The 14,767-nt window shown below is 43.5% G+C and overlaps 3 protein-coding genes across 7 annotated transcripts in view; all 3 read left to right on the top strand.

The window, feature by feature from the left end:
- LOC308343024 (protocadherin alpha-C2) overlaps positions 1-14,767 on the top strand; it is a gene marked incomplete at both ends in the record, with an annotated part of 206,533 nt that overhangs the window by 59,397 nt on the left and 132,369 nt on the right. The gene's annotated exons all lie outside the window — the stretch shown is intronic.
- Positions 172-2,592, top strand: LOC308342619 (protocadherin alpha-10-like; the record flags this gene model as incomplete). The annotated part of the gene is made up of 1 exon (XM_080803213.1): positions 172-2,592. The coding sequence occupies one exon, from the start codon at positions 172-174 to the stop codon at positions 2,590-2,592; it is 2,421 nt and encodes an 806-aa protein (XP_080659339.1).
- LOC308342618 (protocadherin alpha-11-like) lies at positions 9,806-12,278 on the top strand (the record flags this gene model as incomplete). Its single annotated transcript, XM_080803212.1, is given in 2 exon segments — positions 9,806-12,204; positions 12,206-12,278. Coding segments are annotated over 2 exon segments (2,472 nt in total).

Raw genomic sequence — 14,767 nt, 5'->3', positions numbered from 1 at the left:
TAATTCACGGACCAGAAAGAATCTCCATGGTTCCGGTGTTTTAAAGACTGTGCACTCCCATGTTGTTAAGATCAGTTGGGATCTCAGGAATAAGGACTCAAAAGAAAGATCTAGAAGGACTACATCTTTAGGCTGATGAAATGTTGATTTACTAACGAGAAGCAAAGCAGGATGTTAGCTTCAGGACGAGGTGGCCAGGAAACCAAGCGCTTGCTGCTCTGCGTTCTGGTCCTTGCAGTCTGGGAGGCCGGCAATGGCCAAGTCCACTACTCGGTCATGGAGGAGACCAAACACGGCACCTTCGTGGGTCGCATCGCCCAGGACTTGGGGCTGGAGCTCGCGGAGCTGGTGCCCCGCCTTTTCCGAGTGGTATCCAAGGGTCACCGGGACCTTCTGGAGGTAAATCTACAGAATGGCATTTTGTTTGTGAATTCTCGGATCGACCGGGAAGAGCTGTGCGGGCGGAGCGCGGAGTGTAACATCCACCTGGAGGTGATCGTGGACAGGCCGCTGCAGGTTTTCCATGTGGAGGTGGAGGTGAAGGACATTAACGACAATCCTCCTGTATTCCCAGCAACACAAAAAAAATTGTTTATTTCCGAAACAAGGGCTCTTGACTCGCATTTTTCACTAGAGGGCGCCTCTGATGCAGATATCGGGGCCAACGCTCTGCTGACTTACAAACTGAGCCCCAATGAGTATTTCTCTCTGGAAGTACCCACCAACGATCAGGTAAAACCGCTCCAACTAGTACTAAAAAAACTCTTAGACAGGGAAGTCGCTTCAGAGCTTCTGTTGGTGCTCCAAGCAACTGATGGGGGCAAACCTGAGCTGACAGGTAGCACAGAGTTACACATCACAGTGCTGGATGTAAATGACAATGCCCCAATGTTTGACAAAGCAGTCCATCGTGTAAAATTACTGGAGAATTCGAAAAACGGTACACTGGTTATTAGACTTAACGCCTCGGATTTGGATGAAGGTTCAAACAGCCACATTCTTTATTCCTTTGCCGCTGATGTCTCTTCTAATACAGAAGACTTTTTCCACATTGATTCGGCCAGTGGAGAAATAAAAGTAAATGGAAAAATAGATTTTGAAGAAACTAAATTATGGAAACTTCAAATAGAAGCAGTTGACAAAGGACATCCCCCCATGTTTGGTCACTGCACAGTCTTGGTAGAAATCTTGGACATTAATGATAATGCTCCGGAGTTGCTGGTGACGTCGCTATTATTGTCTGTTCCAGAGGATGCTACACTGGGAACTGTCATCGCCCTAATCAGTGTAACTGACCGTGATGCTGGTGAAAACGGGCAGGTGACCTGCTCACTAACACCCCACGTTCCCTTCAAGCTGGTGTCCACCTTCAAGAACTACTATTCGCTGGTGCTGGACAGCGCCTTGGATCGTGAGAGCGTGTCGAACTATGAGCTGGTGGTGACAGCACGGGACGCAGGCTCGCCTCCGCTCTCCGCCACGGCCAGCGTGTCCGTGGAAGTGGCGGACGTGAACGACAACGCGCCGGCGTTCGCGCAGCCCGAGTACACGGTGTTCGTGAAGGAGAACAACCCGCCCGGCTGCCACATCTTCACGGTGTCGGCGCGGGACGCGGACGCGCAGGAGAACGCGCTGGTGTCCTACTCGCTGGTGGAGCGGCGCGTGGGCGAGCGTGCGCTGTCGAGCTACGTGTCGGTGCACGCGGAGAGCGGCAAGGTGTACGCGCTGCAGCCGCTGGACCACGAGGAGCTGGAGCTGCTGCAGTTCCAAGTGAGCGCGCGCGACGCGGGCGTGCCTCCGCTGGGCAGCAACGTGACGCTGCAGGTGTTCGTGCTGGACGAGAACGACAACGCGCCCGCGCTGCTGCCGCGGCCTGGCGCGGGCGGCGCGGGCGGCGCGCTGAGCGAGCTGGTGTCGCGGTCGGTGGGCGCGGGCCACGTGGTGGCGAAGGTGCGCGCGGTGGACGCGGATTCCGGCTACAACGCGTGGCTGTCGTTCGAGCTGCAGCCGGCGGCGGGGGCCGCGCGCAGCCCGTTCCGCGTGGCGCTGTACACGGGCGAGATCAGCACGACGCGCCCGCTGGACGAGGCGGACCCGCCGCGCCAGCGCCTGCTGGTGCTGGTCAAGGACCACGGCGAGCCGGCGCTGACGGCCACGGCCACCGTGCTGCTGTCGCTGGTGGAGAGCGGCCAGGCGCCAAAGGCGTCGTCGCGGGTGTTGGCGGGCGCCGCTGGCGCCGAGACGGCGCTGGTGGACGTCAACGTGTACCTGATCGTCGCCATCTGCGCGGTGTCCAGCCTGCTGGTGCTCACGCTGCTGCTGTACACGGCGCTGCGGTGCTCGGCTCCGCCCAGGGAGGGCGCGTGCGGGCCTGGGAAGCCCACGCTCGTGTGCTCCAGCGCGGTGGGGAGCTGGTCGTACTCGCAGCAGAGGCGGCAGCGGGTGTGCTCTGGGGAGGGCGCGCCCAAGACCGACCTCATGGCCTTCAGCCCTAGTATTCCTCCTTGTTCAAATTCTGGAGATAGTGGAGAACAACAGATTTTCGGGCATGATGTAAGTACGGTAATTCTGAATGTATTTAATGCCTGTTGATGTCAATCGCATAATATGTTCAGCGACATTTGCGTAGGTTTATTGTTTCATATATTTGTTTTTGTTTTCTTTTCTTGGGATGGTTTATTTTTAAACACACTGGAAGTCTAGCCGTTTTTATTACTTTTCACCGAAATCTTCATGAACACAGCAGAACATTATTTAGTTGCTGGAAATAATAATAGTGGTACTAGTAGCAATAATGAAATAGATGGCTAAAGCTGTCTGTAAATGAAGAAGGCTAAGTTATCCAGGTGAGAATCACTGATGGGAAATGGAGGATGTAGGCAAACCTTAAATATTCTAGTTCTCAATTTTGCAGCAAGTTCACTTTTTCTGTTCAATTCCTTATTCTAATTGGTGTCCTCCACTCATTGTGTTCATGTATTAAAAATTACCATAATAATGCATAACTTCATAATTTAGTTGTTTTGAGTTTGAAATGTGTTTGAATTCTTACCTTCCTATAAACTATAAGTTTATTTATTACTAATGGGCATGGGCTGTTGAGATGGCTTCCTTTCATAAATAAATTTGTTTCTTTATAATCAATGGCATGCTTCTGAGATACTGAATGAAGTTGCAGTCTTACCTTTGGGGAGGACTTTACTTTTTCCTTTAATCCTTTCATGATTTCCTGATTATTTTCTTCATCATCTTCGGCTGCTTCAGATAAACTACATTTTTTCTTTATTTCCTAGTGTAATTTCAGTTTTGCTAATTGCCTGCTCAATCTATTGCTGCTCTCCTCCAGATTAATTCATTGATTTCCTTTTTTAATTGGAAGATTTATTTGATATTTGATCATATTTATGTTTCTTCCATTCATGGTACCTATTCTAAGGCTGTATGGAAATTTATTAGGGTAGGGTTAGGAAAATTCACACTTCCTTGTGCTTTGAGTTTAAGGGAGTCTTCCCATATATGGGGAAAGGTGGTACTGCTGCCTGTGTCCACCAAGCCACTAGGTCTTTGAAATGACATTGATTTAAATAGCTTAAGCATAACAACCATGGAGTATCTATAGATACTCCATGGTCACTTGCATTTGACAGTGATGGTGTTGGTCACATTTCACATTTGATGTTGTATACTTTAGATACATTTGATGCAAACTCATGATGTGAATTGTCTTCTTTAAAGAGATCACAGAGAACTTGTATTTAGACCTGTAAGCATCTAAATCAATTGATGTGAAAGTTTATTTTGTCCTTTTTTTCCCAGTGTACAAGTTAGAAGCCTTTTTTTTTTTAAAAAAGATTTTGTTTATTTATTGGTCAGAGAGAGCACACAAGCAGAGGGAGTGGCAGGCAGAGGGAGAAGCAGGGTCCTTTTTGAGCAAGGAGCCTGATGTGGGCCAGTCCCAGGACCCTGGGATCATGACCTGAGCTGAAGGCAGGTATTTAACCAACTGAGTCACCCAGGCTTCCCTAAGTTAGAAACACTTTAACTGTATTGTGTGAAGAAATAGATTATATATGATATATTTACATTGTAGAGAAGAACCATGTTATGGATAGGGTAAAGTTAACAGAAATACTGAGGAGGCATTAGTCACCATTTTTACACACAAAAAAGGATGATCTCCATGAAGATGAACATTAGGAAATCTTCTGAAAAGGAAAAAACATGCCCTAGTTTATCATACTGAAATTCTCTTCAACCATAGCTACAAAGTAGAACAAGAACAGTCACCAACTATAAATAAGCCACTACTCTTTGAACTGTTTCTGTTTTTTTTTATATGTATATATATATATATACACACATATATATTTTTAAAGATTTATTTATTTATTTATTTATTTGTCAGAGAGAGAGAGAGGAGCGAGAGTGAGCACAAGCAGACAGAGTGGCAGGCAGAGGCAGAGGGAGAAGCAGGCTCCCTGCTGAGCAAGGAGCCCGATGTGGGACTCGATCCCAGGACGCTGGGATCATGACCTGAGCTGAAAGCAGCTGCTTAACCAACTGAGCCACCCAGGCGTCCCGAACTGTTTCTGTTTATTAGAACACTGTGTGAAGGACTTAAAATACATAATTTTATTGAGTCCTCTTAACAACTAATAAAATACCTGTGACTATCCAAATTTTAAAGATGAACTAAGAGATGGTAAGATAATTTTCTAGCTTGTCTACTGCCATCCAGCTAGTACATGGTAAAAATGATATTCAAAGGTATATCTTTTAGATTCTAGAGCCATTCTTTTTTTAATTGAAGTATTCTTAAAGATTTTATTTATTTATTTGACAGAGATCACAAGTAGGCAGAGAGGCAGGCAGAGAGAGAGAGGAGGAAGCAGGCTCCCTGCTGAGCAGAGAGCCCGGTGCGGGGCTGGATCCCAGGACTCTGGGATCATGACCTGAGCCGAAGGCAGAGGCTTTAACCCACTTAGCCACCCAGCGCCCCTAGAGCCATCCTTTTATTCACTGTAGAGTTTTCTACAATAATTTTTTCTCTGCTCAGGCATAGTTATGGCTAAGAAAATCAAGCACGAAGTATATACAGGTGAATCCTTCTTTCTGTTTTGCTTAAGAAAAAACCTTCTTCAAAAACTATGATTATCCTCATAGTTAATTTTGTACAATGCTGTAATTGAGATAAGAATTGAGGGTTTTTTGTGTGTTAAGTGACTTTTTTCTCAGAAGATGTTCATGAGCATCATTATCATTTGTTGTAGTGTCACATTGGGATAGGTCTTTACATCGTTCAATGTAATGTAGATAATGTAGATAATGAAGAGTTGCCATTGTAGGGACAAGGTATCCATTGTTTGGAGATAATATAAATAAGAAGAATCATTTAATATATGAGAAAACCTGGAAGACTGTGATCTGCAACCTTCTAGCAGAACACCAAAGCCGAATGACAGATATGAAAATGACCTTGTCCTTTTTTTAAAAAAAAAATTATTTATTTATTTATTTGACAGAGATCACAAGTAGGCAGAGAGGCAGGCAGAGAGAGAGGAAGGGAAGCAGGCTCCCTGCTGAGCAGAGAGCCCGATGTGGGGCTTGATCCCAGGACCCTGGGATCATGACCTGAGCCCAAGGCAGAGGCTTTAACCCACTGAGCCACCCAGGCACCCCGGCCCTGTCCTTTTTAGGTTGTGAATAACGATAATGTTTGGACAAATTTAAGTGGTAATATGATTATTTCAAGGATTCTGGATATCAACAAAGGATTCAATAAGTGTTTCCAAAATTGTATACTTCAGTAACAGCCTAAAAGGTGTATGTTTCCCATGAAAATCTTTTTTTATTAAAGATTTTATTTATTTGTCAGAGAGAGAGCACACATGCACAAGCAGAGGGAGCATCAGGCAAAGGGAGAAGCAGGCTCCCTGCTGATCAAGAAGCCTGACATGGGACCTGACCTGAGCTGAAGGCAGACGCTTAACCAACCGAGCCACCCAGGTGTCCCTCCCATGAAAATCTTTGAATGTGTGTGGGTATTTGAGAATTCAGTCTTCTTCAGTTTTATTGTTGTCTGTGAGATTTGTGCTGACTGAACAAATGATCTGTGATCATATAACTGTGTATACTTCAATGAGCCATGATAGCAAAGAGTGAACATCAATAAGTATCTCCTATAATTTTATTAATACAATATTGGATAGTATTTTTAATCTATTGATTTTGAAGACTCTCCTGAGTTTCCAAGAATGGTTTCAAGATTTGTTTCTCTGTTATGTTTTCAATAAAAATATTACTAGACCTGTTATGCTATATTAGCAAATGATGAGGACTAATAGAATATTAAACCATGTACTCTAATACATGACTAGCAGGATATACAGTAGAAACTTAAGACTAGTGGCACCTGGGTGGCTCAGTCATTAAGCATCTGCCTTCAGCTCAGGTCATGATTCTAGGGTCCTGGGATCAAGCCCCGCATAGGGCTCCCTGCTGGGCGAGAAACCACTTCTCCCTCTCCCACTCACCCTGCTTGTGTTCCCTCTCTCGCTGTGTGTCTCCCTGTCAAATAAATAAATAAAATATTAAAAGAAAAAGAAATTTAAGACTAACCAGATTGGGATGCCTGGGTGGCTGAGTCCGTTGAGCATCTGACTCTTGGTTTCCTCTGGGGTCGTCATCCCATGGTCATGGGATCCAGCCCCTCATGGGACCCCTCATGGAGCCCCTGGTGTGGAGCCCCACCTTGGGCTTCATGCTCAGTGGGGAGTCTGCTTGAGATTCTCTGCTTCTGCCCCTCCCCTGCACGCTTTCTCTCTCTCCCTCTCTAAAATAAATAAATCTTAAAGAAAGACTAACCAGTTTGGGTTAGTAAAACTCTGGCACAAAGTTCTTCAGGTTTTCAATCAATTTTACAAAATCAGTGTTAATATTGATGTGAACTTCTTCGCATTTGCTTATTGTCAGATCTCAAGCTTATCCCTAAAGATGAGTTCAAAGATAGCATAATCTCTTTTGTATGAATTAGTTGAGATGGTGCTATTTGAAATATCATAGCTAAAATGCAAAAGATGGGTCATTGGTTTATACAATATATCAGACTCTTTTATGACTTGCTGTTCATCCAGTGTCCTTTCATATACTAAAAAAATACCATATTACTGGAAAGTAATTGCTAAATTAACATCTGGTTTTAGTTCAGACATGTAATATTTGGGTATACTTCCTGTTGTTCATCTCTCTATTTACCTATTTACCTTTGAGGATTCCATATTGCGTATACCATCTCAATCCCCAAAGTCCATAATGAAGAGGTTGGAGAATTCTTGCTTCCTTTTTCTCTAAAATAAATCTGACAGGCTTCAGATAGTATGTTAAGTCTACTGTTAATGGAGTCTGATGTTATATTTTGATTAGAGGCCCTTATAACTGATTGTTTCATGGATGCATAAGATAATTTTGTGTTATAAAAAGTGACAAGTCTGCTTGCCTTATTAGTTTTATAAGAAAGAAGTTTCTTTTTTTAAAAGATTTAATTTATTTATTTGACAGACAGAGACCACAAGTAGGCAGAGAGGCAGGCAGAGAGAGAGGGGGAAGCAGGCTCCCCACTGAGCAGAGAGCCCAATGGGGGACTCAATCCCAGGACCCTGGGATCATGACCCAAGTCGAAGGCAGAGGCTTTAACCCACTGAGCCACCCAGGTGCCCCAAGAAAGAATTTTCTATTTACTAAGAGTTCTAGCAGGATGATAATATGGGGAAAAGAGTAAATTTGAAAAAAATGAAACAAAATCTGAAATTAGCAATAGTGTCTGTGTGCATTCAAGATGAAGAAAAATACTATAATGCAAACAAATATAATAGTATTTTTTCTTGTGCTATTTCAATATTTTTAAATTGGAGAGGAATCATTAATCATACAACAAAATATTCAAGCTAGAGTGATATTTATTCTAAATCGCTTTCTACTTTAAATTTCCATTGGCTTCTCTTTTGACACCCTTAAATCCAAGGCTACATGAAAAGACAAAGACACATAACCGAGTTATATCTTCAGGCAATGATAACTCATATCAACAATTCTTATTTTCTGCTTGGTATTTTATGAAACCGAATTTACACAAACATTAAAATCACTTGGCATATGGTTGAATTGTTTGATCATTTTATGTGTGTGTGTATGTTTAACACAGTAATATGCATTTAGAGGAAGTATAATTAAAAATCCTTCCTCTTGTTTTGAATGAACTTATGGTCTCAAATCCAGAATTCTTTCAACAAGAAACAGGTCATTCAACCATTTATTGAATGCCCACTGTGTGCTGGGAACTCTGCTATGTGCTAGCCTACCTCATGTCATACCTACAATGCTACAACAGCTCCCTGCTGTTCTCCTGGGTTCTAGTCGTCTTCCCTTCAGTCCACCTTACATACCTCACCAGTCTCAGCTCTCCTAAGTCTAACTTTACTCTTTTGGTCCAGCACATCCAATGGCTCCCCAGTGCCACCAAGGTCAAGTCCAGTTCTTTAATGTGCTGGTTAAGCCTTCCATGCTCAGGCTATGCCCTCTCTAATGGAATTTCCTATCAACTGTATTGTCCCTTTGGTCCTCTCCTGTGCCTGGTACTCAGAGGTGCTTAATAAGCATTTGTTAACTGATAGGCAAAAAAAGCCAGCTATTTTCATGAATATATCTTGACAGATAAACAAAAACCAATGTTGGTCACTTGGAAATACCAATATGACCCACAGATTTTCATGGTGACTTTTATTTATTTCATTGAATTCTAATAAAATTTATTTTATAATTGAAAGACACCTTCTTCCATATCATTGACACCATCACATAAAGTGTCATTTGATACCTCATCTTATACTGTTAGCAAACTAATCTCCCTAATAAATCATGTATGTCAAATATAAATTTCACCTCTATCAATAAACTTTTCCCTTGCGAATTCTGTTTTATACACTAAATTTGAAAACATTTTTGTTTTTCAATGGATATAAGATTGCTTGCAACAAAAATGCAATTAAATGTAAATAACAAAAAAGAATTGCAACTAAAGAAAATAGGTATGAATAGAAGGCAAGTGCACAGAGATGAGAACACAACATACAGAACTTAAGGACTAAAGAGTTGTTACTAATACCTCAACTTTGTCTTTGAGTTTCCTAGCAGCCAAAGTAACAAAAGAGCTTAGAAGTAAAATGATTCAAATTTGATAACATTTTAATATGAGAAACAATATCTTTAGGAAATGTTTAACCCTAGTTTTTCATAAGGCTACCTGTAGAACTAAACTCTGTGTGTATTATGTAGCTAAGTAAAACCACAACTGTATAACTCTAAATCAAATGTAGGAACAAAAATTTCAATTTCATGTTAAGAAAAAAATGTCATTTTCCACATACCATCACTTTCAATATGACTTATACTATGAATGTTCCCACAATAAGCACTTTGGAAATACTATTTTGAGGATAAAATAAGATGAAACACATGAAGTTAATTATATTTTTCTCTTTAAGTAAAATTCTATCGTGTACGATGTAGTGCACAGTACTCACAATTCAGGCGCAAGGTGTCGCTCTTTACTTGGTGGAAATAGTTGTTTCAAGGGTTGGTCTGAACAGCCAGGAACGCCCCATACAAAAACGACTCCATCATGCCGAACGCTACTGTTAAAGGATTCTTTGAAACTTCTCAAAAATTCAGCTAGATTTTTAATCCCAAACCGGAGTCTCTGCTGCTGTAAGTGTAAAGAACCTTATTTTGGAAGTCAATGTCGTATGCGATGTTCAGCTCTCAAAGAAGGGGATTGGGCACTCAGCGTCTGCTGCTGTCGCTTCTCCTCCTTGCAGTCTGGGAGGCTGGCAGCGGCCAAGTTCATTACTCGGTCCTGGAGGAGGCCAAACACGGCACCTTCGTGGGCCGCATCGCTCAGGACTTGGGGCTGGAGCTCGCGGAGCTGGTGCCACGCCTGTTCCGAGTGGCATCCAAGGGTCACGGGGACCTTCTGGAGGTAAATCTGCAGAATGGCATTTTGTTTGTGAATTCTCGGATCGACCGGGAGGAGCTGTGCGGGCGGAGTCTGGAGTGTAGCATCCACCTGGAGGTGATCGTGGACAGGCCGCTGCAGGTTTTCCATGTGGAGGTGGAGGTGAAGGATATTAATGACAATCCACCGGTCTTCTCTCTCAAAGAACAAAAGCTGCTGATTCCTGAATCTAAGCAACCCGACTCTCATTTTCCTCTAGAGGGAGCTTCTGATGCGGATATAGGAGAGAATGCTCTATTGACCTACAGACTAAGTCAAAATGAGTATTTCTCTTTAGAATTACCAACACATAGTAAGCAGACTAAAAGACTGTCGCTTACATTAAAAAAATATCTGGATCGAGAGAAAACTCCAGAACTTAATTTGCTATTGACAGCTGCAGACGGGGGGAAACCAGAGCTCATTGGCACCATTCGGCTTTTCATCCAAGTCTTGGATATTAACGACAATGATCCAGAATTTGAGCAATCAGAATACAAGGTGAGATTGATGGAAAATGCCGCTAAAGAAACATTTGTGATAAAGCTAAATGCCACAGATCCAGACGAAGGAGTCAATGGGGAGTTAACCTACTCCTTGATGTCAGTGAAGCCCAAAGGAAAAGTCTTGTTTACACTAGATGAAAATAACGGAGAAGTGAGGGTCAATGGAACTTTAGATTATGAGGAAAACAAGTTTTATGAAATTGAAGTACAGGCCACAGATAAAGGGAATCCCCCAATGGCAGGTCACTGTACAGTCTGGGTAGAAATATTAGACGCCAATGATAATGCCCCTGAAGTCACCGTGACTTCCCTGTCTCTCCCAGTACGAGAGGACACTCAGCCTAGTACTGTCATTGCGCTGATCAGTGTATCCGACCGTGACTCCGGTGCCAACGGGCAGGTGATCTGTTCTCTAACGCCAAACGTCCCTTTCAAGCTCATGTCCACGTTCAAGAACTACTATTCGTTGGTGCTGGACAGCGCCTTGGATCGCGAGAGCGTGTCGGACTATGAGCTGGTGGTGACAGCGCGGGACGCAGGCTCGCCTCCGCTCTCCGCCACGGCCAGCGTGTCCGTGGAAGTGGCGGACGTGAACGACAACGCGCCGGCGTTCGCGCAGCCCGAGTACACGGTGTTCGTGAGGGAGAACAACCCGCCCGGCTGCCACATCTTCACGGTGTCGGCGCGGGACGCGGACGCGCAGGAGAACGCGCTGGTGTCCTACTCGCTGGTGGAGCGGCGCGTGGGCGAGCGTGCGCTGTCGAGCTACGTGTCGGTGCACGCGGAGAGCGGCAAGGTGTACGCGCTGCAGCCGCTGGACCACGAGGAGCTGGAGCTGCTGCAGTTCCAAGTGAGCGCGCGCGACGCGGGCGTGCCTCCGCTGGGCAGCAACGTGACGCTGCAGGTGTTCGTGCTGGACGAGAACGACAACGCGCCCGCGCTGCTGCCGCGGCCTGGCGCGGGCGGCGCGGGCGGCGCGCTGAGCGAGCTGGTGTCGCGGTCGGTGGGCGCGGGCCACGTGGTGGCGAAGGTGCGCGCGGTGGACGCGGATTCCGGCTACAACGCGTGGCTGTCGTTCGAGCTGCAGCCGGCGGCGGGGGCCGCGCGCAGCCCGTTCCGCGTGGCGCTGTACACGGGCGAGATCAGCACGACGCGCCCGCTGGACGAGGCGGACCCGCCGCGCCAGCGCCTGCTGGTGCTGGTCAAGGACCACGGCGAGCCGGCGCTGACGGCCACGGCCACCGTGCTGCTGTCGCTGGTGGAGAGCGGCCAGGCGCCAAAGGCGTCGTCGCGGGTGTTGGCGGGCGCCGCTGGCGCCGAGACGGCGCTGGTGGACGTCAACGTGTACCTGATCGTCGCCATCTGCGCGGTGTCCAGCCTGCTGGTGCTCACGCTGCTGCTGTACACGGCGCTGCGGTGCTCGGCTCCGCCCAGGGAGGGCGCGTGCGGGCCTGGGAAGCCCACGCTCGTGTGCTCCAGCGCGGTGGGGAGCTGGTCGTACTCGCAGCAGAGGCGGCAGCGGGTGTGTTCTGGGGAGGGCGCGCCCAAGACCGATCTCATGGCCTTCAGCCCCAGCCTTCCACCTGGTCTGGATAAAGAAGTTGGAGAGGAAAGGCAGGAGGCAGGATCAAATCACCCTGGGCAGGTGAGTCCTACAGATTCCTCTTATTTTGAAGTCTGTGTTAAATTTTAAAAAATCCACTTTATATCATAGAAAAACGTAATGAATATTCCGTATTTTGAGTATTAATGTTTTAAACGAGTATAAATGTTTTAGAGAACAATTTCTGTTAGTCAAATGCCAACTGATAAAAAATCCAATTTTAATCATGCGATAAATCGGGTTTTTTTTTTTTTCCAATAAATGCCCTATGTCTCCAAATGTTTTGGTAGAAAATGGTAAAGGAAGATGCAAAAATGACTCTCCTATCAGCACTTTATTAGATATAAATTATAATTTTCAGTGATGTACTTAGACCACTTATTTCATCTCAACCTCACTACTGTAGATAATTCCTGTGGTTATTTCCATTTGTTCGTCCTCTTTGTCTTTTAACACTACCTTTTGCTTTAATATTTTCACATTATTAGATAGCTTGACTTTTCTCACTTCAGGCTTGTATCAAAGATTGAACACTCTCTTCGTAAAGTCTGAAAAGATTTACCTTTTTCTGTAGAGTTAAGCATGGGTCAAACATTTATTTTCCATTAAATAATCTTTAGTTATGACTCAACTGATAAGATAAAACCTATTTTCTTATTATTTGCAGTTAAAAATTCAGTCTTGCATTATTGTTTGGTGGTTTCATTGAAATAATAGAACTTAAAAGTTCTGTCAATTTATTTTATTGCATGTAATGGGTACAGATTTATCTACAATATAGTCAAACAGAACTCCCAGATTTATGCTTACAAAGTTTACTAGGCAAATAAAGTTATTCATATCACTCCACCATGTCTCCCAACTTGCTGAAGACATGCATCTAGAAGATGCATCTAGAAGACATGCGTTATAATATCTGCAATATATGCTGGTTGGCAGTCTGCCCTACATTTTGTGGATTCATCTAGAAAGGAAAATGTTAAGTGTATTAAAGTGAAATGTAAATTATCATTTTCGCTCATCTGGCAATTTAAATTTCTTGTCTTTAAAAGCTTTATCTCTGATGTTTGTGAAATTTTCTTTTCGTGTGCTATAATCACTTCTGATGATTCTATCAAAGGTCATTTACCTTAGGTCATTCTTCTAATCAGTGATCCTTAGCTATATGCAGAGTGGCAGAGTAACTGATTTCTTTGAGAATTTGATAAAATTTGTATGTGTATGCTCTGCTTTAGCTTTAGGAGCTAAAATTTATAATTTAATTAATTTAATTTATAATTTAATTATATCTAACAGTGTGTGAGGACTACATAACTAACATACTACTTTTTCAATAAAGTTTCTAAGCAATCATTGTACATTGACTTTTTTGGAAAATGGCAGATAGAAAATGAAGGAGCAGGGTAGTGGTATTAGACAATTTAAGTAGCCCAACAGCATAAACACTCAATTTTTTTGATTACTTAAGAACCAGTTTTATAGTTGATTTAAGTTATCTTTTACTTGTGTAATGATTATTGATTATTAATTCCTGGTTTTATAAAGATTTCTTATCTTACTTCCCTTCATTATTATATGTAAAAGGAATGGTGACAAATTGTTGGCTTAAAGATTTTGACTTGAATTTTAATGAGCTTATAAATTTTGTATTTGTTTACGATTAGCTGTGGAATCTTATCTGTGTTTTGCTTTCCCTTAAAGCTGATCTTGAATTAATTAATAAAATTATGAAAAGTCCTTTGATTCTCCCTTGCATCATAGTCACCATTCTGATTTAGTTTTCTTTCTTTTTTTTTTCCCATTCTGATTTTCTGAAGAGAAGCAGATTTTGAGTGACTACTAACTGGCCTGAAGGGCACATTTAAAGGGAAACCAAAAATTCATTATGGAGTTTATTTTCATTTGATTTTAGTTAGAGAGACTGGGCTCCAAAACATGTCACAGATGTTTTTCATATTAGGGCTCCACAGCCATGTTAGAATACTGTGAAATTTGGAGGTTGTTTTTTTTTTTTTAAAGATTTTATTTATTTATTTGACGGAGAGAGAGAGATCACAAGTAGGCAGAGAAGCAGGCAGAGAGAGAGGGGAGAAGCAGGCTCCCTGCTGAGCAGAGAGCCCGATGTGGGGCTCGATCCCAGGACCCTGAGATCATGACCTGAGCCGAAGGCAGAGGCTTAATTAACCCACTGAGCCACCCAGGCGCCCCAAATTTGGAGGTTTTGATTCAACATTTTACATGAAAATGCTTTCCTCCTGCTAGAGTGAAACCTTACAGGATCTGTACCCAAGCTTCATTTTAATATGTTATGGGAATAAGAGCAGTTGTATGAAAAGTCATCGCATTTGAGCATCAAGGAACCAAAAACGACATGTTCCATATTTATGATGAATTTTTATATCCAACGGAAGTATGAATAAAATAATTTATATGAACGAAATATTTAGTTAGTAGAAATACTTTAGTTTCTTTTTTTAAAAAAGATTTTATTTATTTATTTGACAGACAGAGATCACAAGTAGGCAGAGAGGCAGGCAGAGAGAGAGGGAGAAGCAGGCTTCCTGCCGAGCAGAGAGCCGGATGCGGAGCTCCATCCCAGGACCCTGAGAT

The sequence above is a fragment of the Martes martes genome (assembly GCF_963455335.1).
Source record: "Martes martes genome assembly, chromosome: 5".
NCBI classification, from domain to species: domain Eukaryota; kingdom Metazoa; phylum Chordata; class Mammalia; order Carnivora; family Mustelidae; genus Martes; species Martes martes.
The sequence above is the reverse complement of the archived record's forward strand: the minus strand, read 5'-3'. Positions and strand labels throughout refer to the sequence as shown.